The 26,112-nt window shown below is 42.8% G+C and overlaps 2 protein-coding genes across 2 annotated transcripts in view; one reads left to right on the top strand and one right to left on the bottom strand.

Moving 5' to 3' along the window:
• Positions 1–17,424, top strand: part of LOC311242309 (cofilin-2-like) — a 43,795-nt gene extending 26,371 nt beyond the window's left edge. The window contains exons 2-4 of the mRNA XM_084331253.1: positions 2,722–3,032; positions 16,092–16,168; positions 16,451–17,424. Coding sequence (XP_084187379.1) covers positions 2,722–3,032; positions 16,092–16,168; positions 16,451–16,563 — 501 coding nt within the window. The 3' untranslated portion in view covers positions 16,564–17,424. The remainder of the gene's footprint in view (positions 1–2,721; positions 3,033–16,091; positions 16,169–16,450) is intronic.
• A 1,868-nt stretch (positions 17,425–19,292) lies between these two features.
• Positions 19,293–25,374, bottom strand: prss23 (serine protease 23). The gene is made up of 2 exons (XM_084331304.1): positions 25,111–25,374; positions 19,293–21,985 (listed from the first exon to the last, which is right to left on the bottom strand). The coding sequence occupies exon 2, from the start codon at positions 21,966–21,968 to the stop codon at positions 20,799–20,801; it is 1,170 nt and encodes a 389-aa protein (XP_084187430.1). The 5' UTR covers positions 21,969–21,985; positions 25,111–25,374; the 3' UTR covers positions 19,293–20,798.
• Between the last annotated feature and the right edge of the window lie 738 nt (positions 25,375–26,112).

Genomic DNA, 26,112 nt, shown 5'->3' with positions numbered 1-26,112 from the left:
CTGAAAAAACACCTGCATCATAGCAGGCTCAGGACGGGAAAATTAGTCTACAGCCTGTTACTCCCTGTCTCTCTCCTCCACAACCTGGCTTGATTAGACATTAGACAAGGAGAGAGAGAGATGATTACAATTAACTGATACATTCAGGTCCAGAATTGTTGGAATTCCCTGACAAAGATGTGCAAAAAGCTGTACAGTTTAATACCATACTGGTAATGAGCAAATTGTTGTTCATACAGATTTCAAGTATCCAAATATCAATGACCTAGGTCACTCACAGCAATGTGGGCTTAGCCAACGCAATGCTGACAAAATAACTTTAGCTAGTTAATGTTAGAATAGTCAGCCGGAGTTGCGACTGAATTAGGGAACTAAGCTAGCTACAAAAACGATGCCAATAGCTTATGCTGCGCTATTTGACATTGACTGACTGAGAGACCACCAGCAGTAGTTGACGGTCTCACTGTATGATAGCGTTAAGAGTATGTTATATTATTGTCAACATTAATTGAATGACTCATCATGGCATGGCACACACACTACCCCCCTGCGAGTCCCTATTAATCATGAAGGTAGTAGGTACTACTCCCTACCTGGAGTAGCTACACTCTCCTCCTGCTCACACGCCTGCTCCTCTGCCTGGCAGTAAGCCAGCCTCTTTGATGTGGGACCAGAGTTAAGGGCATGGCTACAAGATACGGAGTTGGACCTCTGACGTTACACGAAAGAAGAAGAAGCTGTTGCTGTGGAGAGGGAGGGGGTGGGGCTTAGTAAGATTATGTGATTGTGCCCATAGATATCTATATATATCTATGATTGTGCCAGCCCAGTGTCAGTATAGAAAATTAACAAATGGGCCGCTGTCCCTGCTTTATGGGGCCGGTCATTGACCAAACTTTTTAGATTTTTTATAAATCAAATTATACCGGCCCCAAGGTGTGTCGGCCCACTGGGAAAATGCCCGGTATGCCAGATTACCAGTTCAGCCGTGGTATAAAGTGACCTCTAGGATAATCACTGAAGTGAAGTGGGAACTAGGAATAAATCAGACTTCCTACTAGGAAAAATGCAGTGGAAGACCCTCAATGTCAGAATTCAAAGTAGGAAACTCAGGGTTGGTCTCTTCAGAGTTGCAGTTATCTGACGTCATTTCAATATGACGGCACACACTATGGTAAATGGCTGCTTTTTTATATAGCGCTTTTATCCAAAGCGCTTTACAATTTGTTACTCACATTTTTACCCATTCACTCACACATTCACACACCGACGGCGGAGGCAACCATGCAAGGTGCCAACCTGCTCATCGGGAGCAATTAGGGATTAAGTGTCTTGCTCAAGGACACATCGACACGCTGCCCGGGAGGAGCGGGAATCGAACTGGGAACCTCCGGATTGCCAGACGAGTGCTCTACCTCCTGAGCCACTGTCGCCCCACTATAAACTGTAAACAACATTGTTTTAACCTTTAGAAGACTGTAGAATAATAGTACATTACATTTTACATTTTGTCATTTAGCTGATGCTTTTATCCAAAGCGACTTACAAGTTTTGTACAACAAGACAGCAGGAAGGGTGCAACTTTATCAGCTCATACCAGCTCATGTTCATCAAAGTGTTGAGTGCTATAGTGTTGGTTAGTATATTAGGACAAGTGCATGACAGTAATGTTAGTTAGGGTTAGAGTTATTTTATTTATTATAATTTTTTCTTCATTTAATTTAATTTCAGATAATGATTGAAGTATTATATTAGTATATGCAGTATATGCTTAGAACAGTTTCTAAGCATACTGTATTTCACTCAGAGACTAGACACACAGACACCAGCTTTTTCTGGGGTCATCAAGCTACATATTGTTTCTTTACGAGCTGGGCACTGGAATGCCTTGTGGTCATAATTCATATTTTCCAACGGGGAGCTTCCAGCCTGCAACTTTGAATAGAATGAGGCATAAGAGACTGGCTTTTAAAGCAGAAGCGGACAAAATAGTGAGTAAATGGTGCGTAGATGGTTGAGCATAGGGAGAAACAAAGGGGGAATCAAACAAAGTGATAGGGTCAGGATTGGCATGGTGGGGGAGGGGAAAGCTGCATAGGTGTGTGTGTGTGTGTGTGTGTGTGTGTGTGTGTGTGTGTGTGTGTGTGTGTGTGTGTGTGTAATATTATAGTTATATTATAACCTCATAGTCATTGTTCTGTTTGCTGGGGTATTAATTCATTTACATGTTCTATACAATCATTTAATTTAGATTAATTTGATTAAATTATAAATAATACAAACTAAATTTAAGTGTACAGAATAGCAAGTCTTTGGCTGCCACAGTAGACTGCATTATATTTTATTAAAAGCTAACAGTAAGAAACTCTGCAGGCCTCCACAGTAGACTGCATTGTTTGATTACAAGCTAACAGATCCCCACTCTGCAGGCCTCCACAGTAGACTGCATTATGTTTGATTACAAACTAACAGACCCCTCACTCTGCAGGCCTCCACAGTAGACTGCATTATGTTTGATTACAAACTAACAGATCCCCACTCTGCAGGCCTCCACAGTAGATATATTATGTTTGATTACAAACTAACAGATCCCCACTCTGCAGGCCTCCACAGTAGACTATTATGTTTGACGACAAGCTAACAGACCCCTCACTCTGCAGGCCTCCACAGTAGACTATTATGTTTGATTTCAAGCTAATAGATTTCTCACTCACTCCGCAGGCCTCCGGGGTGACAGTGGCAGAAGAAGTGCTTTTTGTTTTCAATGACATGAAGGTGCGCAAGGCCCAGGTAAACGAGGATGAGAAGAAGAGGAGGAAGAAGGCTGTTATGTTCTGCATGAGTGACGACAAGAAGAAGATTGTTATGGAGGAGGGAAAAGAGATCCTGCAGGGTGAAGTGGGCACCACTATCGATGACCCATATGGGCACTTCGTACGGATGCTTCCCAGTGATGACTGCCGCTATGCCCTCTATGATGCCACTTTTGAGACCAAGGAAACAAAGAAGGAGGACCTGGTCTTCATCTTCTGGTGAGGATGGGATTCTAGGCGCTCAAGATTAGGGATGTGCCCATCCTAGTTGATGGTCGTTCTGAATGAATAATTGCCGCTTGTCATAGAGACAAGCTGAGTAAGCATAATGGCTAAGGTCAGTTACAATCTCTTGCTAAAATATGCATGATTTCTGCTTATTCGAATGGATTTTTGTTGCTAAACTATCAACTATAGTCTAAGCCTTTCAAACAATATCAAAAAGCATAACTATAGTGTCACAGGTTGACCTACAGTAGATTGACCTGCAACGCAAAATATTTAGGTTCCCAGACAGAGCACACAGACACAATGGGTGAAAATACAATACAACTTTATTTGCAAACATTCAAATTATATGTACAAAACAATGAGAAATATCCCTTTATTTGTTGGTGTGAGGCACAGCCAGAAGCATAGATATCTATAGAACACTAGATAGCTTGCCCGCGCTGCCGGCCAATGGAGAGCGACATCACTGAACCGCCGCCATCTTGGGGCAGTCAGCCTTGAGTGAGAGTGAGTGAGCTGCACAGACAAAAATACTCATAACTCGCTGAAATATTGACGGATTTACAAACGGTTTGGTTTATTAAAAGCATTATTAACGTGGCTATGATTCAAGCGGTTTGTAAAAAAAAACATATTTAATTTTTTTTTTTATAAGTATGCAGTATCATAACTACATCTTTGATGTTTATAGCAAACCAAACCGTTTGTAAATCCGTCAATATTTCAGCGAGTTATGAGTATTTTTGTCTGTGCAGCTCACTCACTCTCACTCAAGGCTGACTGCCCCAAGATGGCGGCGGTTCAGTGACGCTGGTGACTCCGCCTTAAGCTATCTAGTGTTCTATAGATATCTATGGCCAGAAGGCTTTCCCACGAGTTGATGGTATCTGGGGGGCCCTCTGGTGGAAGGTTTGTGAGTAGAAAGAACATTAAGAACTTAACTCATTGACCGCCACGCTCTTTTCCCATCTTTACTCAATGGCGCCAGCGTTATTGACCATTTTAGCGATGTTTGCGGACCCATCGTGTGTTCTGTATTATAGCTATGGAGACAATAGTATGGCTCATTTGACTAACCAGTTAATTTCTACGTACTGTAGTTTGTGCGCTATTACACGCTAAACATCACCCCTTTCCAAAATAATCCAGTCTTTTTAGATCGCAAGATATGACACTGGCACACCTGGCACACCTACTTCCAATGAATGACGCTAAGCTAGGCTAACAGTGCGGCTGTTCCCTAAGCCTAATGCATGCACAGAGAAGAAAATGGTATGAATCTGCTTGTCTAACTCCAGGGTAGATGGCAAATAAGCTAATTTCCCAAAAAGATGGTGTGTTCCTTTGACTCGGGCGAGGTGAAGTGGAGAGAGGACCCGAGTCAAGCCGGTTCTGCTGGGTGGTTGGGTTGGAGAAGGCTGGATTGCCGTTCAGAATCGTTGCAGGTATTGTGTAGAGACAAGACGTGTTGTGGCATGAGACCTCCCGTGGGAACCATAATAATAATTTATTTCCTGGTTTTATTCACAAGGCTCAAGCTGGTGATGTCACCATCCTCCTATAGGAGTGCTTTGAGAGGCAATGTCAATGTTAGACATAATATGGCCTTTACACAGTCCAAACTGTAAAACACTTGTTGTATCTGATAAAGATACTAGGTACCCGCGTTGTTGTCAGACCAGCAATATACTCTTGTTAAGAACAAAAGCACACAATGACTGCTTCTTAAAAACACTTGCTGTCGCTCATAAACATTGGATGTATACAATAATTCAAGGTTTGAATAGTTCTCCAAACTAATCTAACAAAAATGTCCGCTGATCGTATCCCGTATCTTCATTTCAACTCTCTTCTAGTGTCTTGATGGCCCTGTATTTATAGCAGGCCGGGGTCCAGCTGATGACATCACAGCTAGTGACATCATAACAGGTTTTCCTCCAATCCACAAACAGTTAGTTTTCAGTTTGAAAATGTAGGCGTGGCTTATCGCTAACTGCCCTGCTGAAGACAGTATTTCTTTCCAACTCATTTTAAGACTAAAACATTGTTACTATTACATTTACAACACATGATATATGAATATTAAGGTACTTCCCCCAAAGACACATATTTCAACATAACACATTAACTGTTTTGTCCCAGAGTAAACCACAAATCTGACATTCACATGAGTTATTTCCAGTTCAGAATATCAAGATCTATATGACCTTATTTGACTTAAACTTATTTACCTAGATTTCTTTAAAACAGAGCTTTTCTAAATAATTATCTTAAATGATACTAATTCAACCAGTTACCATTGATACTCAAACTTAATTAGTTTTGCACTTTAGTAAAATCACTTGACCTCCCTTAATCCTGTACATTTGGCTATAAACCACTCTAAATTTACTATCAAAATATTTCCCAGGTTAAACACATAATTTCAGTAATAATTGTAGTTTAATCTGGTTTAAATTGAATATAGAAAAATACATTTCTAATGTGTCCTAATTACTAAACATTATATCCTTCCTCCTGTCTATTTGTGCCCCAGCCGAAGTTGGAGCTTTTCACACCTCTCAGAGAAACAGCTGATGAGCCTGCTTGTATGCAAATGCCTTGGTCTCCCTTTACAGCTACTCACAGCATTTTCTGATTACTTGCATTAGTTACAGTTATTCTTAAAAGATATATACTTTATCCCACATAATACTTTGAAGATGTAATGCTTTAAATTACTTTTTTAAAAGGCTTGATTCAACCAGAAGCTTTATTTCATGATTATATTTTAAGTGATTTTCAAGAGCAGCCTAGCTGCTCACACAACACTGTGTTGATACAGCTGATACAGCTGTTTATCACATATCCCAAGGGGATCAATAAAGGAATATCTTATCTTATCTTATCTTATATACATGTGATTTGAATGTTAACACCGTCATTGGCCGAATCATTGTTTTGAGTCTTCGGGGGTGAATCATATCCCTTGGTTCCTTCTGTTGTATGTTTGCTTTTAATCTCACTGAGGTGTCTGTATGCAAAATTGGTTTCTGTGGAGACATCCTGGCTCACATGACCTGGGACACTGGTCCCCTATATTGATTTAGCTGTTTAAAGGAAAACTCCAACATTTTGGGAAATTTGCTTATTTAACATCTTCCCTGGAGTTAGACAAGAAGATACATACCTTTTTTGTCTCTGTGCGTGCATTTAGCTTTGGGAACAGTCGCTTCACGTAGAAATCACTGACTGCGCGCAGAGACGAGTGCTTAGGCAAAAAGAAATTCCGAGTATATTTGCTTGGAAAGCGTAATTGTCTAATTCAATTATTTTTTATTTCTCCACATGGTAAATACACAGGTCACAACATGTTTACATTAACGTTTTGGAGTTGTATTTGGAGTGTATTTGGTGACTGTATACACTGTAAGGGAACGTCAGGCTATTGTCCTCCCCCACTTCCAGTGATGAAGCTAATCTACGCTAACGGAGCGACTGTTCCCAAAGCTAAATGCACGCACAAAGACAAAAAAGGTATGTATCTTCTTGTCTAACTCCAGGGAAAATGTTAAATAAGTTTTCCTTTAAGGTCACGGGAGGATTTTCTCTAAATGACTTCCTCCTGAATTCCAAATTGGGAGGTAATAGTTATTTAAGAATATGTATAATTTAACAGTCAAATTATACTACACACTCTAATGTTTTTTATTGAAAAATAATGTCAAACCTGTGAATAGAATAATAATTGATCAATTAAAATAATCATCATTTAACCCCTGTCACTCAACTTTCTTTCACATGGTTCACTGGCTCAGTTTTGATGCTAGAGCATTATATGAAAGTGAGATTATATGAAACTAAAAAGGAATCCATAGATACCAAGCACATCATAATAGCTTACCGGGAATCGAAGTTAGTGTAACATAGTTTCAGGAGAAGGGCCATAACCAAGAGACACCCATATCACGTCCCTCATTACACACCCTCAGTACCTACACGATCTGACAGAAGCTACTGTGGAAGAATGTCTGTTCCAAGACAATAGCTTAAATCTCACACCTTGGAATGGCCAAGGGCCCTACAGCCCCCACCCCTCCCCACACAAAAGGCCGGTGTCCCCTTCTCTCCCAATGTGAACACTCCTCTCAGCATTACCCTCTCTTACATGTACTTTGATCCATGTGTTTTTTCAATGTATACCTTTGAGAGGCGCATTGTCGGCATTGGGGGTTTAGACAGTTGTGCGTTGGTGATTTCATACCTGGTTGCACTGTGTTTTAATGACGTGCATGTGCGTGCGCGTGCTCCTGCTCACAGACCCGGTGGAACGGCGTGCTACCCCATCCCATGACCAACGCACCCCTGGGTTTAGATTGACCTCTTCCCTAATTGTTTTGGTTGTAGAGTATGTGAGTGAAGTCACACCTTTTATTGTCATAAAGTATAAATCCGCTTCCTGAAAGTAACCATGCTCAGCTTAGGCCCTGTCCACACAAATGCAGGGTTTTATGTAACCGTGATTTAATGTGCGCAGTTGCACTGTTCGTACACACGCATCCGGGTTTTTGGAACACTGCAACCGTGATCTTTTAAAACCGGAGTCCAGGGTGAAGTTTTGGGCACATCCCGGTTTCAGTGGTTGCGTGTGGACATAGTAAGTTGTAACCGAGATTATTTCCAGTGTTTACGGCAGAGCTGTCTTTTTCTGGTCTGCACCCCTTAACAATTGTTTGTATTGAGCCGTATTGTATTGTACCCATTCTGCAATCTGTTAAATAAAGTTTTCATCCATTCATTCTACTAGCGTTAACGTTACTAGTACAATCAATAGCGAGCAATATAACAACATTAACCAAACTGCTATATCAACAATGTTTGTGTCCAGCAAGATAGTCTCTCCCATGTGTAACGTTAATGTACGCTAGCCGCAATGCTAACTATTATAATGGCAAATCCCAATCACATTAGCACGTAAGCTAACAAAATCTGCGATCTTTTTGTGAGACTAAACTCTCCGCTATTGGTGGTAAATTGTGTTGATGTTGGTTTTGTTTCATCAACAAATGAGGCAGAACACACAGTGAATGTATCCTTTTTTGTTTATTGCACTTTGTTATTGCCGCAAACAAATAATGAATGCTAATGTTTATGTTCAAGCGAGCAATTTAAAGATGGCAGGTTTCTGTTTTGTGGACAGGACGTTATAACGTAGTGACGCGTTCAACCCTTCTGATTGGTTGAAATTACCTTCATGTTTGAACTACATCGCCACCTATTGCTTTGGCATTGTACTACATGTATAATACATCACTCGGTAGCTGGGTTTTACAGTTGCCGTGAGTATGCAGTTATTTTTTTAAACCACTGTGTGTACAGAGGTTTATTTTTTTGAAAACCTCGGTGTCAAAAATACCCGTGATCGTGTGGACTGGGCCTTACTCTATAAAACCCAGAAGACAGTAGATATCCGGCGGTTTGAAGATTACTAAAGAGGTACCCACCCAAAAAAAGTTCAGACTACTGAACATCCGTACTGAAAAGACTACTGTGGCTCAGCAACTGACCATTTAACAGCCCCCCCCCCCCCCCCCACACTGACCTGTACCATCATCACATTCTCACACTCTATCTATAACTATCACGTGACTCCCCAGGTCTATTTGACCACCATTTACAAAAAAAGCTTTTGTTTCATATTCCTCTTAGGCAGTTCACATGATTCTCACTGAACTTTTAACCTTTCTCACTGGCATCTAGTGACCACCATTTTTTAAAGTCGTATAAAGGCAGTTGGTAGGCCAAACCATTTGACCAGATTGATTGATTGATTGATTGATTGAAAACTTTATTAACAGATTGCAGAATGGGTACAATACAGTACAGCTCAATACACACAATTGTTAAGGGGATGCAGACCAGAGAAAGACTTTTGTTTTGTTTACATCAGGGTCCCCCATTTTCAATTCATCAGGACATATATGACATACATGACATACAGATAGACAGTAGCTGCTACATCTATACATTTATGACATACCAGATTTGCAAATACAGTACTGTTTGTGATACAAAAAGAGTCCAGAAAAGAGAGTATATACATTTGACGTAAAAACTGTACATTGGGGGAGGTTGGGTAGGTGGGGTGGGGTGGGGTTGGGTGGGGGGGGGCTGTACATTGGAGGTGGTTGGATGGGTGGGGTGGGTGGGGTGGGGTTGGGTAGGAGGGGTGGGTGGGGAACACTGTACAACTGTACAAGCAAAACTGTACATTGGAATATTGACAAAACCATACTTGGTCATTTACTGTACATTGGAGGGGGTTGGGTTAGGACATTTACAGGGGCCAGTTTCGAATTGCAGTCTCCCTTGGGTGTTCTTTGAGAGTGGTTTTGAAAGTGGGTAGTGATTCACATTCCTTTACAGCTTTGGGTAGGGCGTTCCACATTGATGTGGCATAATTGCGAAACGTGTTTAGTCCCTTGTTTGAGCCGAATCTGGGTTTAACATGATTTGTGGAGCTCCCTCTGGTGTTGTGATCGTGGTATTCACTGACCTTTGGGAAGTATTTTGACATGTACATGGGTACCTTGGTCGTGTAGTGTATCTTGTAGACCAGGCCCATTGCAAGTTGCTGTACTCTGTCGTCTACTCTAAGCCATCCTAGGTTGTCAAAGTGGGCAGGGGTGAGGTGGGTTCTAGGAGTAAGGTCAAGCAATAGTCTGACCAGTTTGTTTTGAGATGTTTGTAATTTTGTTTTTAGCGCCTTTGAGGTGCTTTGGTACCATGAGGTGCAGGCATAGTCGTAGTACCCTTGAATGAGTGCTCCTGCCAGAGTATTCAGGGTATTCTTGTTTACCAGAGAGGAGATCCGGTACAAGAATCGAGTTTGTTGGTTGACTTTTTTTTATTACATTGGATGCCATTTTGTCACAGGAAAGATTAGCCTCTAGGATGGAACCTTGGTAGGTAATTTCATCTTTCCTTGTGACAATATTGTCACCCACTGTAACTGAGAAGCCGTCGGTCTTGCTGAGTTTGTTATTTGAACCGAAGAGAATGGACTCTGTTTTGCCCATGTGTAATGATAGTTTGTTATCAGCGAGCCATATGCAGATTTTGCCTAGTTCCGAGCTGAGGGTTTTTTCAACCTGTAACTTGTTCTTGTCAGAGACCAGCAGGGCTGAGTCGTCTGCGAACAAGAACAAGTTGCAGTCACAAGCTGACGACATGTCATTTGCATAAATTAGGAACAGTAGCGGTCCTAGTATGCTTCCTTGTGGAACACCACAGCTCACTGTGAGGGGGGGGGGATAGGGTACCGTTTACCTCCACCATCTGTTCCCTCCCCTCAAGGTAGGATTGCATCCAGCTCACTGATAGACTATCAAAACCAATTGCTTTTAGCTTGTCAATCAGAATGGAGTGATTGACAGTGTCGAAGGCTTTTTGTAGGTCCAGCATGACCATGCCGCAGTATTTGCCCGCGTCCACCTCTTGTTTGATGTGGTCGTTCAAATAGAGAAGGCATGTGTCAGTGGAGTGGGATGTTCTGAAGCCAGATTGGAATTCGTAGATTCGTTTTTTTTTTCGCTAGGAACTTTTCAACCAAGATTAGGGGTATTATAGTCAAAAGGTGGATTGAGGACTCTGGCTGTTCAGGGATATACCTGCTGTCTGCTCCCAAAAGCATTTTTCTAGTTCACAAGTATCACATCACTTGTTTCCCAATGCGTTTTTCCTAAATGTATGTGATTGATTTGATATGGCAGTCATATGGCTATAATTGATCGAAATTGACACATTCAAAGATGTTAGTTTCTAGATTCCAAACAGCAATTTTGGTAATAATCAGGTGAACAGGCTAGGGGGGAGTTTGGAATTTTTTTTTGTCAGGATGCATCCATACTTTCCTCGACACAGTTATTTGGATATCATTGTCCATGGGTAGAAGCATCTCTAGTAGGGGTGTAACGGTACGTGTATTCGTCCCGCGAATTTACGGTACGGCCATCACGGTGCGGTATGCGCGGCATACGGCGAATACGCCTCAGCGCAAACACACCAGTCGCACATGCGAGAACAGCGCGCGGCACACCGTCACAGTCGGGATACAGACTGTGACGAGCGAGCGAGAGAGAGGGTGGGAGAGAGAGGGAGAGAGAGAGACAGAGAGGGAGAGAGGGACACGGAGCACCCACACACACAGCGCGCGGGGAAACACAAACACGCAAAACGCTCCGCATCCCTCCCTCTCCGACTTCAGTTCAGAGCGGCGAAAGTGCACGAGATTTTTGGAACAGCTGCAGGGTCGTTTTCTTGTTCGCTCAATAACGTTAACCAAATGCAACCAATAGAAAGAAACACACACGTTGCCGACACACACACACACACACACACACACGTGCCAACAAACACATCAACATTCTCCCCCGCCGTACTCACAGGCACAGCTCATCAAATAAAAAGAAGAAACATACTTTTCCGGACAGATCATCTGAGCTCCACTGTGTTTAAATCCAAATAATCCTCTGCCATTGTTGTAAGTAACATGTCATCTGTTCTCTAGTCTTCAGTCTCGTCGTGAAGTTAATTCTCTCTGGAAGTGAAACTGAAACTTAAGGATGCGCAAGGGTTGTTAAAGGGGCAGTAGGCAAGTGGCTGCCTGAACACAGAATGACACCAGTATCACTGACTACCACGGCAAGCCTATAGAAAATTATTCTATTTAATAATAATAATTATTATTATCATAAATATAATATATTAAAAACATATATATATTATTATAAATAATTTTTTTCTGTTGTACCGGACTCGTACCGAACCGTGACCCCAATACCGAGGTACGTACCGAACCGTGGCTTCTGTGTACCGTTACACACCCCTAATCTCTAGATATCAGTTTCATGACTGTATGACTAACTGTTATGGTTTGTAACCGACCCCAATCGCACAACACAAGACAGGTATGAGAGTAAGCCAAAACAGGGCATTTATTCAACACAAACAAAAAGCGGCACTGTCCCTTTAAGGGAGAACACAAAAACACTGGAACAAAGAAATAGGGAAAAATGTGGCACTGTGCCTTTAAGAGGCGAGCAGGCTAAAGGGAAGGCTAAGGGACAGGGCCAGGGCAAAAGGACAGGGCAGGAACAGGGGCACTGGAGAGGGGAACAGGGACAGAGGCCCGGGGAGGCGGGCTGGAGAACAGGGACAGAGAAAACAGGGTTAAGGCCTTGGACAGGGCGAGGGCCAGAGCTGCTTACAGGGATGGCAGGGTTCAGACGACGGAGGCCTGGCAAGGAGATCCTCCTCGGAAGTGAAGAGACGCATCCTCCCGTAGAGGATTAGGAAGCGATGCGCGCCGGCTTGAGCGTCTGGAGTAGGAGCGCGTCTGGAGTAGGAGCGCGCCGGCTTGAAGAGCGCGCCAGCTCGGGGTCTGGAGTGGAGCGCGTCTGGAGTAGGAGCGCGTCTGGAGTTGGAGCGCGCCGGCCCGAAGAGCGCGCCGGCTCGGGGTCTGGAGTGGAGCGCGTCTGGAGTAGGATCGCGTCTGGAGTAGGAGCGCGCCGGCCCGAAGAGCGCGCCGGCTCGGGGTCTGGAGTGGAGCGCGTCTGGAGTGGGAGCGCGTCTGGAGTTGGAGCGCGCCGGCTAGACGTCTGGAGTGGGACACTGGAAAACCTCCTGTAGAGAATTAGAGAGCGCGCACTGTGTCCCACTCCAGGCAAACGGCGACAGGTGGTGATGAATGGCACAACGTCTCCCAGTGAGAACAAAGGAATCCTCCCGTGGAAGAATAGAGAGCGATGACGATGTCTCACCAGGAGCGCGGCGGTAGATGGTAGCATACAGATACAGAACGACCCGACGAGGACTGGAGGGGAAGTCCAGGTATTTAAAGCCCTCTGGGGCGCTAATCATAACTTATCACAGCTGTGAAAGGTAGTCCAAGGGTGTGGGCTGTTGAAGAGCAGAGGAGAGTAAAACAACGCGAGGGTGGGGGCTGGTGAGGTGAGGAGACAGGGAATTAAAGGTCCAGGGAACAGGCGAACCTCACACTAACGGATCCATTATTTTGGTGGCCAATAAATGTAAAAATTTATGCAAATATGTTCATGTGCATGTTTAAAAACAAAGCCAAATACTATTAGGCTACTTAACCCTTTCACATACCACTACCAAAGGGTTAACCCTTTCACTGCAACAATACAGAAGGTTAACCCTTTCACTACCACATTACAGACAGTTAACCGTCTGTAGTGTGGTAGTGAAAGGGTTTTAACCTTCTGTAGTGTGGTAGTGAAAGGGTTACACTGCTGCTCTCTGACAGAGTTAAAGTGAAGGCACAATTTTATTTATTGCTCTTTTCATGTGTATATATTGTGCTTTTATTAAACCCTCAAATTACTTTTTCATGTGAATCCTAAGGCAACAGAAGCATTGCCATTAATTATTTAAGATTTCATGTAAAGGTCTACACTGACAAGGGCCTTATTTCTTCATTTCATGAGCAAACTATTTCACTTTGGTTAGGCCTGTATAAAGAGGCTATTTCACTTTAGTTAGGCCTGTATAAAGAGACTATTTCACTTTGATTAGGCCTGTATAAAGAGACTATTTCACTTTGATTAGGCCTGTATAAAGAGGCTATTTCACTTTAGTTAGGCCTGTATAAAGAGACTATTTCACTTTGGTTAGGCCTGTATAAAGAGGCTATTTCACTTTAGTTAGGCCTGTATAAAGAGACTATTTCACTTTGATTAGGCCTGTATAAAGAGACTATTGCACTTTGGTTAGGCCTGTATAAAGAGACTATTTCACTTTGATTAGGCCTGTATAAAGAGACTATTTCACTTTGGTTAGGCCTGTATAAAGAGACTATTTCACTTTGGTTAGGCCTGTATAAAGAGACTATTTCACTTTGATTAGGCCTGTATAAAGAGGCTATTTCACATTGATTAGGCCTGTATAAAGATACTATTTCACTTTGATTAGGCCTGTATAAAGAGGCTATTTCACTTTGGTTAGGCCTGTATAAAGATACTATTTCACGGGCGGCTACGTGGCGCAGTGGGCAAGGAGCTCGCAACGAATGCTGGAGACTAGGCTCGAACAGGATGCCTCCTGTTCGAGCCCCGCTCTCCACATTGCTTTCAGTTTAGCTGGTCGTCCACAGTAATACACATTGGCCGTATTACGGGGAGGGAAACTGAAGGGTGGGGATCGGGCGTTGTGGACAGCGACTCCTACAGGTCGGTTGGTGCGCCTGCGCAGTAGAATCAAGAAGCGACGGGGGCGGGGCCCCTCCAAAGCCCAGACCCCCGACGCTGAAAGATCGAGCCGCGCAGGTGAAAAGATGCGACGGCTGTTACCTCGAGTATCAGAGGGGACTCGTGCTATGTATGACTTAGTCCACATTGCAGCCGGCTTGTGGGAGGCAAGAAACAACGTTCGAAGACAGGGGAGGGTTGAATTGGACGATATGAAAAAATTGGGATGGGAGAAAAATAGAAAATGGGAGAAAAAGTGGATAAAAAAAAAAGATACTATTTCACTTTGATTAGCTCTGTATAAAGATACTATTTCACTTTGATTAGGCCTGTTTATTACATGGCGTTTTCACATTCGCCGAAATGCTTGCTTGTGATTGGTCAATAGCCCCCCGACTGCGGTCATTATTTCAATAATGACCGCAGATTTTTCAATAATGACCGCAGAGCGCAGCTGTTCGCAATCAAGCCCACTGACACACTGTTTCAGTGCAATTAGACACTGCCGTGCCGGCGATGACAGGGGGCGGAGCGACGAGCGGAGCCACGAACACAGCGGAGCCAGAACACAGAGGCTGCCCGCGATAATAATAATCACTTTATTTGGGCTGACAGAGCCACAGAACAACTGCGATTTGTCAAATGAATTAGGTATATTGTTAGTAAGTTAGCCATGTAATAAGCGGGATAATGTATAGCGCCGCACTGACAGCGGAGCCAGAGGCTGCCCGCGATAATAATAATCACTTTATTTGGGCTGACAGAGCCACAGAACAACTGCGATTTGTCAAATGAATTAGGTATATTGTTAGTAAGTTAGCCATGTAATAAGCGGGATAATGTATAGCCTACTCGGTCATTGTCGCAAAATAATTGACCTTCACTGACGTTTAAAACACCTCGGCGCGGCGCCTCGGTATTTTAAACTCCGTCGGTCAATTATTTTGCGACAATGACCTCGTAGCCATACATTATCCCTTACATAAAGACTAGAGGCTATTTCACTTTGATTAGGCCTGTATAAAGACTAGAGGCTATTTCACTTTGATTAGACTTGTATAAAGAGGCTATTTTGTTCCACTATAAGCCCATTTATTTTGTAAATTAGCCTACTGCTGTCAACAAATATATGGTTTTTAAGTATATAACACTTCCAAACGAATATGCGACCACAAAACTGAAAATGTTGACTGTGTATGTATGTATTTTGTGATATCCTAGCGTTGTGAGACATAAAACTATATGACCATCATTTACATTTCACACACAAAAAAAACTACTCCTCCAAGGCCGTTTACATGATTCTCACTAAACCTTAGGTGTGGTATCTAGTGACCTCCATTTTTAAAAGTTGTAATGACCATTTGACCAGATTAGGCATGGGGCATGGTCAAAAGGTGTCTTTGAGGATTCTGGTCATTTCGGGGATATACCCGCTGTTGACCACCATCAGCATATCTAATTTATTCCACAAGTTGGATGGGATGTTTGCCACATCAAAGTTTCCATTGCCACAGCCCTGTCTGTGCATTGCTGTTTGGATGCTCATGTTTTCGAATCAGACTCTTGCAATGAGTTGCAGTTAACTGCTGAACTGCTAACCTTGTTTATTGGTGGAGAAATACGTTCTGCAATCAATTGGGCAACAGTTGCAATAACAAAAGTTCCACTTGCTTTTGCAGAAGATTCAACCTCACAAAAGATTATTTGACTATTCTCAAAAATCTAATGATCAGGAATCCATTGGCTATGGTCTGCGTATGCTGAAATTTGGTGTTTTTTTCTTTTCCATTCATAGGGCCCCAGACGGTGCCCCCTTGAAGAGCAAGATGCTCTACGCCAGCTCAAAAGATGCCATCAAGAAAAAGTTCACAGGTGATATGTTCTGCATTGATTGTGATTGGGTTTTGATTTATCTTTGAGGTTTTATTGTCAAAATAGGATTCATAGCGTTCTCATGATGTATCATGCCAACCAATATGGTGTAATGCCACAAGTCGTCACCTATTCTTTGCCTACCAAAATGTCTGTGATGGAATACTATGAATATACAAGCAACATTGTTAGCAAGTTTCCAGTGGCTCATTGGTTCTCTGCAAGCTCTCTGGTATTCTCAGGACTAATGTTTTATGCTAAATATTTCTCTGTTAATTTCAGGCATCAAGCACGAATGGCAGGTGAACAGTTTGGATGACATCATAGATCGGAAGACCCTAGCTGAAAAGCTGGGAGGCGTGTCAGTGATCAGCCTTGAAGGCAAACCCCTCTAACTGAAGCCATTGCTCCAGGCTTCACCTGAGGCCTGCCAGACACATCTGATGCGATTAGCTGTTCATTCCAGTATGGTGTGAAGGAGGGACAAAGATGGGACCACGATCATTATGGGACTTGGGGGTGGGATATTGTGGGTGAAGTGACAGTTGGAAAACAATTAAATATAATCCACAACTACAAACTGTCATTCCAGTGTATGCAACATAAAATGAAGAAACACACAAAGGGGAAAAAAATAAAGATACAATTAATGAAGGATGATGATTTATAAACTAAATACACTTAATGTAAATGTTTGTGGACAGGGGTTTGCTCTAGCTGGGTTCTATGTGAATGATTGCAGAGAAAGGGACAGGCAACAACTTTTACAATTCCAATTATTTGAATCCTGAAAAGAAATTGGTTCCAACTACCTTTTTGTTTTGCCAAACTTCTAGTTAAGTTCTTAAGTAAGTATGTGTAGTTGCGAATAGGTGTAGTACAAACCAATTTCTCTTGATTGCACAAGATGTATCATAACCTTCTTTGGGGGAACACGATTGAATATGTGTTTGTTTGTTTTTTTTGTTTTGTTTTTCGGAAACATGCAAATTCCAAAAGAGTGATTCCATTTTCATTTCCAGTTCTCCAGTATAAAGAAAAAACTAAAAAAAACAATATTGCATTGATGTAGTAAAACAAGTGCATTCCTTTTACTTGTGAAAACCAGGATCCGATGGGCTTAGAAGTCTAGATGGTGTTCTGAAGGTCAGATGGGGAGCGATGTGTTTGAACGGCCTGTTCAGCGCTTAGATTGAATATTGAATGGTGGATGTTTTGTATCGTCTCCTGATCTCTAATAAAAGGCACTAAACTACTGACTCTGTACCTCTCTTCTGCTACTCCTTTTGCACTACACTTGTGTGTAGAGAGGGATATAAAAATGATCTATATCTGGAAATCCAATCTCCCTGAACCACAGTGTTTGGGATATTATGGATTCACCCCGACTGTCCCCCGTGGCAGAGCCTACATGTGAATGCAATAACGCCAATGGCTCTCATTTGACTCTTTTCAAATTTGCGGTGCGCATTCATGACCCCTAGAAGAAGACCCCAATGTCAGAAAAAACAATATGGTGGACTTTATAGGTCCTTATGGCAAATTAGTTGTCCATGTGAAGCCGCATCTCTAAATATAATTTTCATGACTGTTTGAATAAGCAATCAGGAGATACGCCCATTTTAATATTTAAAGTTTGACCTTATGCTGGCGCTAGAGGGAAGGTCACAGGGTCACCATGAATGGGCATGAATGTTAAATGGATATTTCACTTTAGTAGAACATGTAAAAAGTATGTATTTTTTCATTTACAATAACTAACTAATGTTGCCATTTTCAAATGATCAGCGAAGGAACTGCTGGTGTTGACAGCAGTGGTCGCTATAGCTTGGATGAACTTAGATAAAGGTAAGACTGCTGAATTTTGACAAGTTTAAATATCCCTTTTAACAGCAAGTTTGAAAAGTTTCTGATTAAAGCTACTCCATTCATCACGTTCACGCAGGATTTGCGGCGGCTGTCAGGGTGACCATCATGTCCCCAACACTGCAGTCAGGGTGAATCCATCATGTCCCTAACACTGCAGTCAGGGTGACCATCATGTCCCCAACACTGCAGTCAGGGTGACCATCATGTCCCCAACACTGCAGTCAGGGTGACCATCATGTCCCCAACACTGCAGTCAGGGTGAATCCATCATGTCCCCAACACTGCAGTCAGGGTGAATCCATCATGTCCCCAACACTGCAGTCAGGGTGAATCCATCATGTCCCCAACACTGCAGTCAGGGTGAATCCATCATGTCCCTAACACTGCAGTCAGGGTGAATCCATCATGTCCCCAACACTGCAGTCAGGGTGAATCCATCATGTCCCCAACACTGCAGTCAGGGTGAATCCATCATGTCCCCAACACTGCAGTCAGGGTGAAACCATCATGTCCCCAACACTGCCATTTAGGGATATCATTATTTCAACATGAATTGAATAAAGGTTAATTGAATCACTGTCAAATTTAAAGATTTTATGATGAAACCTTTTGCCTAAAGAATTGGAATGGTTTAATTGAATCGCATTGTTGTAGCCTTAATTGTGTTCATTGTAATTACCATAGGTAACTTATAAATAGGCCAATGGGCCAAATGCTTAATTTGTGTTGCTGAATTGCTGTGCAGTATTGTGTGATACTGGGGTAAACCTGAATTGATTTGTTAAAAGTGGGCTACAATATATGTGCTCCAAATTTCAGATAATTAAGCACTTGAGCCTATATCTGTCAGTTTAATTCATCTGCATTATGGATGTCTATCATTCCTATTAAAGTTGATGTGTATAAACCACATAGGCCTGCAGGGCTTACACAGGTAAAGTAGAATTTGTGCACGACATTCATTAAGGTCGTCATTTAGACGGGCATTGTCCATTTCATTGTGACAAACCACAGTTGAAATGCACAACAATCATGGCTGATCGCTTACCCTGTCAATAATTACAAATTATAACTAATAATTACATCCTGCACAACACCAGGGGGGCGAAATCGTGTAAAATAAGGCTGTCCAGTCGTTTCGCTTCACTTTTCCATTGCATGGAAGCTGCAGCAGCACTTATGACCACAAGAGGGAAGCCCAACACCACTCTTCTCCAACCTCTCATTGATAGAAAAGAAAATGTTCGACACAAGCAATGGTATAAATCTCTGTTTATTAAAATATATCTGTAAGCACTTTTCAAAAATAAAATTAACATTCTAATCTCTCCAACCCTGCAGTAAGAAAGGGCACACTGGCGTCAACAACCTGTTCTGTCATTCATCATAGTCCATTATCCCTTGACTATATGTCCATACCGTATGTTTGTAAAAGTAAAAGGCAGATCTGGTAAATATAAGAGAGAGAGAATGGTGTACTTAGTGCAACTGTTCTCTTAAAAAACAGCTGAACAAAGTAAAAAACACACCCCTCTAATTAAACCTTTCAGGTGTACAATTTCACAAATTAAATTACAGTTTTGAGAACTGAACATTCTAATGATGATGTCACAATGGCTATTGGCACTGAAAGCTCTAGAAGGGTGCCCAAAACAGTTGTTACTTTACTAAATTATCAATATTCAACTGCATTCTTTGGCCCACGGCCTCCATGTTAAAAACAGTTAGGCTATGTCAAGGTGTAATACATACACATGTTTTTTTTATGAATGACTCGCTTCCACATCAGAATATCTTATCCCTCTCTTGAACCCTTTGGAGGGCCAAAACGAATGTTGCGGAGGGCAAAACTTGGTCCGCAGGCCCTATATTTGGGCAGGCCTGCTATATAGATGGTTTCAACTTGACAACAAAAACAAACATAAACCAGCATTCTAAAACAGACTACATTGATCAACTGTTGTCCATGGCTGTTTCTTAGCAACACATCAAACATTTCACTGAAACCTTCTATAGACCTTTTCAGAAAAATTCCATTGCCAGGGAAACAGCTGACAATGTATTTCCTGTCAGCTACATTATTAGCAAACACTACAACAGGAAATAAACTTTGGCCCAAATAGAATGTTTATGAAAATGTCTATAGTCTATAGTTCTCAGACAGAATTCTGAGAAAATATTGCAAAAGAACATAAAACCTAAAAGGGTTAAAAATGGTTTGTTTCAATGTGGTGGAAATGATTGTTGCTATTCTGACAAGTGTGAGGAAAGTGCATAAGAAGCTGCTGTAATTACCACGTCAGAGCCATTTATTACCAGGTTGGATAGTATGGACGCCATGTTGTGGCCACCTCATCATAGTGAGTCATAAGCCAGTGACACCCTAGAACTGTTTTTGAAACCTCACTGTCCAAACTCCCATAATAAATAGCTCTGCTGCTGGTAGACAGGTTTAATAGAGCCAGACGTCCCAACAATGAGGCAAATTAAACAGAGCAAAGAAATAACGTGAAGGGAATTAGTCAATTCCAAAATTCCTATATTTTCACAGCACAATTTAGTAGATGTGATTTCTTAATATGCCATTTTAGATGCATTTAAATGCCTGGATTTAGATTAAATCCTGTTTCACCTGCCTTTCATTTAAAAAGAATTAGCCACATTGCCAAATTTTCTTTTTCAGTCTCTTTGTGCTTCCGTTTACTTTTCACTGACCAGCATCAAAACTTCCATTCTTGCTCAGTCCAACTCTCTTCCCATCTTAGTCCTGACCACAGTCTACTCGGTTTCCATGCAGCCAGTAACAGATCTGAGCAAACTTCAGTGGCGTGAAGCGCACAGCCACATTGTAATCCCGGTTCTCCCCGTCAATCTCCAACCACTGGTGTCCGGAGAAAATGCCAATGACTTTCCTCTCCCAGCGCTCCAGAGTGTTGTCCCATACCCGTCCATACACCCCTGAGCCACTGGCCCCGGGCCTGGCATCACAATGCTGGTAAATAAGGTCGTTGGACTCGTTCTCCACAGGGCAGAAGCGGTAGACCAGCTCCCCAGGCCTGTCGCTATCAAAGCCCGAGAAGTGGATTCGCCCCCCTGCCAGGTCCTCGGAGGAGGGAGCCACAGACAGACGCATAAAAGGACGGCGGTGAGGCCAGCGCAACTCCAAGAGGGCATAATCAAAGTCCATGCTGACCTCCTGGGGGCCCTGGATCCAGCCCTTTGGCACACGGGTGCGTCTGACCCTGACCCAGCGGACCAGAGCCTTCTTAGATGGGGCCTGACCAGGCTTGGTGCCATTGATGGAAGGAGGGGTCAGGAAGCCCACCCGCAGCTTACGAGCCCCTTTGACATAATCCTTCCCGTCATGCACACAGTGGGCAGCTGTTAGGACATGGCGCTGAGACACAAGAACCCCAGTGCAGCCAGTGGAGATCCGCACAGCTGTGGAGAAAGGGTAGTCCAACAGGAAGTGGTCACCTCGAATGTTAAAACGGCCGTCAGCCCCGTAAATCTGCCTTCTCACTCGCTTGTGTACAGGGTTAACCTTTTGCCCTCTCCTCAGTGGGCGGTGGACTGGAGGACTGACGGTGTCCTCGTACCCATCCTCATTCTCCACGTCCACAGCGGTAAGGGTGCGCGAGCCGTCGGCATACAGGGTCTCGAATGCCAGTTTTTCAGTCACCTGCTGTTTTAGGCTCTTTGGCTCTCCTCTGTGGAAGCAGCTGGAGTTGCAGTGAGTGATGAAGTCTAATTGAGTCTGAGCACTGAAGCGAGAGCGAGTGAGAGGCATGGGTGCATGAGGCACCAGCGAGGGGACGTGGGAGTGCTGGTGAGGTGGGAGCAGAGATGACAGTGAAAGGGGGAGGAGGAGGGAGACGAGCAGGAGGGAGGTGGGCGATTGAGCCCGCAGGGAGTTCTGATGTGGTGTCATGGTAGCGACAGAAAACACTGGAACGAAAGAGAGAACAAGAAAATGAAAAGCTGGGATGTTTTCTAGGGACGGCTTCTGTTTTTTCCCCCAAACCTTGGTTTGATTAGCTGAGTTCAGCAAGACTACACACAGAATCAAACACAACTGTGGAGAACAACACTGGCCAGCATTCATAGAAACACACAAAATGTAAATCCCCATACGATCTGGACACATTTCAATGCCTGTGCTGGTGGGGATCAGCTCACAATGTCTAATGTTGCAACGGAGGTCTGAATTCCATCTCTTTTAAAGCGGTAACAATGCACCTTCTGTTGCTAGATAATAGGGATTATTCAGGAGGTAGGATTTCTAACCCCACAACAAACAGCTGACAAGCGTTGTAAGATTGCTGTACAACAAGCCACAGACATCTCAGCGAGTTCCATGTAACAAGAAGGAAAGCAGGCTAGTTATGGGTAGAGTTAGGAGATAGAAAAAAACAGAACAAGATAAATTGTTCAGGAAAACTTTCAATGCCGTAATTAGGAAAATAAATGCAAGGTTTCTTATAATTTACAACACTGATTTTATACAACAATTGTCAGTACATTACTTGGAAACAACACAGTGCAGACATTACATCTAGAGGTGTTGTAGGGGAATAAGATGTTGACAGGTAAGAGCTACTGTGCGGAGAGTGCTGGGTACATGTCTAATTCATGATAACGCCTTGGGGTAAGACATCGCCTTCCATCACTTATTAACTGCTCCTCAGTGTATGTGTTTTTGACTAGCTGGGACAAGGGGGTGATACTTGATATTACTAAGGCTATGGATTCTCAGGCACTTGGGGCATAAAGACAGCAGGTGTGTAAAAGTGAAAAGAGACAAGTTGAGGCATGGAGGCAACAAGATGGCCTGGCCATACAGGAACAGGGTGGGGCTAGTGTCCCATACACTTCCAGCCAAACCACTGTACTATGTGGTGGCAAACCATAAATGAGGTAGAATTACTAAATGGTGGTCAGGTACGCAGGGAGTTGTGAGTTGTTTCCAAGACCTGTAATACAAAAACATCTTATACTCTTATTTTATGGTTTATGGTTTGTTTTATGGTAAGCCTGATTGATCCTTGGCTTAAGCCTTGGACTATTTTCATCCATGTGACTGTGTTTAGGCCTATAATAACCCTATAACAACACAGCATAAAAATGGTATGGGCTGTTTTAATAATACTGCAACTAGTAATGCTATAGTGATTACTTTTTTATAAAATCATAGTGTGAGCAGATTTCGTTTTTTTTTATTTCCTCAAAGGAGATGGGAAGGAACAATTCATATTCAAACCTAAGCAACATGTATTTGCAGAATCACTGAATGATGACATGCTCAATGCTGCCTTATTACACGCTGTAACAAATTATCTGAGTCCCTGGTGTTTTAACTCGATGACATTCATCTTTCAATCAATCTTTTGAGGCAAATAGCGTTTACACATTTGCAAGATTTCAAGAAGATTTCAGGAGTTTTATTTGTCACATACATACAAGACATGTAGTGAAATGTCGGTGGCCATGCCTGCCTAGATTGTGCAAAAATACAAACAATAAAATAAAAAAAATACACGATAAAAAAAGTCATACGATTAAAAACAGTACTAAATGTAAGAAGTAGAAAGTTATAATGAATAATATACAAATATACAGTGGATTCAGAATATGCAGTAAAATTGGCAAAAATGTTGGGCCCGTTGTGTGAGGTTGGTTCTCGTTGATGTAATATACCAGGGGGTTTTGTCAGCTATATTGATTCTAACTTTGCTTCCATGTTAAGACGTGTCGGAGAAACGGCAGCTCACATACTCTTTACATGCGGTAACTGAGGCTTGTGGTCTATAAAGATGCGTCACACATCATACACGACTGGCACCTGAAGCAATGCATATCTCAATATTCGCTCCCTGTGCCAAAGACCGCGGGCCTGCTGCCACTGTGCCTCAAACTATACTGTTAACTTCAGCAGCACGGCTCACGTGATCAAGTCTAACTTGTGGTGCGGTGATGGGAGGCCAGTGATTTAGAGCTGGCAGTGCTACACAAACCCCAGGGACTTATCTATTTATTCCACACTGTAGCACTCTGTAGACAGAGTTCATAAGGAAATCCAACTGGGATATATGCCAGAGGCTGCATTGTGGGCTTAGCATCCCAAAAAAGAAAATCAAGAATGTTAGTCTAAAAAATGTATGATTTCAGGCAGTAGCTTAGCCTGACAAGAGGATATCTAGCCTACAAGGCACGCCAAGGTGACAACACAATAACTTCAAACTTCACCAATTTACTTGTAAGTTAATTTGTCCAAATACTTGTGCTCATTTGAAATTGAAGATATTTGAAAGCAAACATACAGTTACTTTTGGGTTGCCTTCTTCTTTTGGTCAGAAATGCACATTTCCATCCATTTACAATTGATACACTTTTGCCAGATTGTGTATGTATGAGCAGTTGAGAAACACTTCCTCCATCTAGCCTAATTTGAGACACACACTGAAGAAAAGGCCATTTAAATTCAGTTCCTGGCCATGCGTCTCTGGAATATGTGCGCACTTGTAATCTAAAGTCCCCTATCAATTTTAAGTGGTGAGAGAGGTTTGAAGCAATGGCCCCTTTAAGCTACTGTACAATGGAACAATATAGGCAGCAAACACCTGAAACCTGCCATTCACACATTCCTCGTCTCATCTTTGACCCCTGAGAGAGGAAGACCCTGGAATCCTGGGAGAAAGTGAAGCTTTGTCCTCCTGACTCGTGCCCCTCCCACCCGGTGGTCAATCTTCACCCATTAAACCAACGACGTGTGAATGTAACACTGGCAACACCTCTCACTGCGGCTGCTGCACTCCTAAAACAACAGACCATGTTGACCTTTCCCTATCACTGTTGTCATACACTAATAATGTCTAAATACGACAAGCTAGTTAGGGGGTAAAGTAAAACAAGTTTACTCAAATGTATGTTACAGCAGTGTGATGCTGTAATTTACTTATTTTAGCCTATATTAGTTTATGAGACTTTCCAAGAAAGAATAATCTCCATATATTCCAATAATGCGGACACATAATAATCGAAATGAGCGAGATGATTTTAATGAAATACATTACCTCCTAAACTGGGATTAAAAGCCCGTGTTTACATCCCAGTCACGTTTGCCTCCCCTTCAGATGCACCGGCCGTTTCAATTTCCCAGATTTTCCTCATTTCTAGTAATGTGTGACTGACAGCAGATATTTATGTCCCTCGTTTTCTATACTTAAATAACGGAACGCTCATTCGTATTTGGGTCCAACTGAAAACGCCGCGTTTGTGATGATGGGGAGCCAGATGCTTTCTCGTAATAATAATGAACGTGACTGTCCGGCCGTCAGTGCCGTCCGAAACCTATTCTGCTTTAGACACAGAGGCACAAATATGTCTCTGAAGAAGAATTTGTGCAGCGCCCTCCCTCGCGGTCCTAGCGCCCCTCCTTTGGTAGTCAACTGGAAACGGGACGACAGCCCCAAATTAGCCTGCGTATTGAACTAACGCCGGTGTAAATGCAAATTTTTTATGCAGATAGCAGTGTCATAAATGTCCAAATGTCCATTCTCAATACCCTATGAATAGCCAGCCAGCCAGCCAGCAATATTATGTACCTTAGAACCCACATGCACCATATTGAAAAGTGTATGTATTTAAATGTTATACTTGTAGACACCTGAATATGTCTGACAATAATTCAATGTGTCTAACGCTAATTCCTTGCATTCCCTGTGTTCGCGAGGACGTTGTGTAACCGGCTGACCGCTCTTGATCCTCCCTACCCTAACATTGACACTTAACTTGCTACCTCTCTTTGATCCTTCCTATCCTAACATTGACACTTCATAGTGGGACAGGATACAGGTGCCACCAGGGGGAGCTGGTGACAACGTTGGGCAGGGAGATACAGGTGAAGAAGGATGGGCTCAGCGCTCAGCGCCGACGGAGGCACTTCCTCTTCAGCGTTTTTCCACGGAGGGAAGAGGACGCACGGAGCTGCTATCACGGGACCTCTGGACGGCCATCTCACCACACAGACGGTTGGTGGTGGGAGCGGGTCCGCCATTTGGATAAGTACAGCAAGC

The sequence above is a fragment of the Notolepis coatsorum genome (assembly GCF_963971535.1).
Source record: "Notolepis coatsorum genome assembly, chromosome: 16".
Taxonomy (NCBI): domain Eukaryota; kingdom Metazoa; phylum Chordata; class Actinopteri; order Aulopiformes; family Paralepididae; genus Notolepis; species Notolepis coatsorum.
This window is presented reverse-complemented; position numbering and strand designations above follow the sequence as displayed.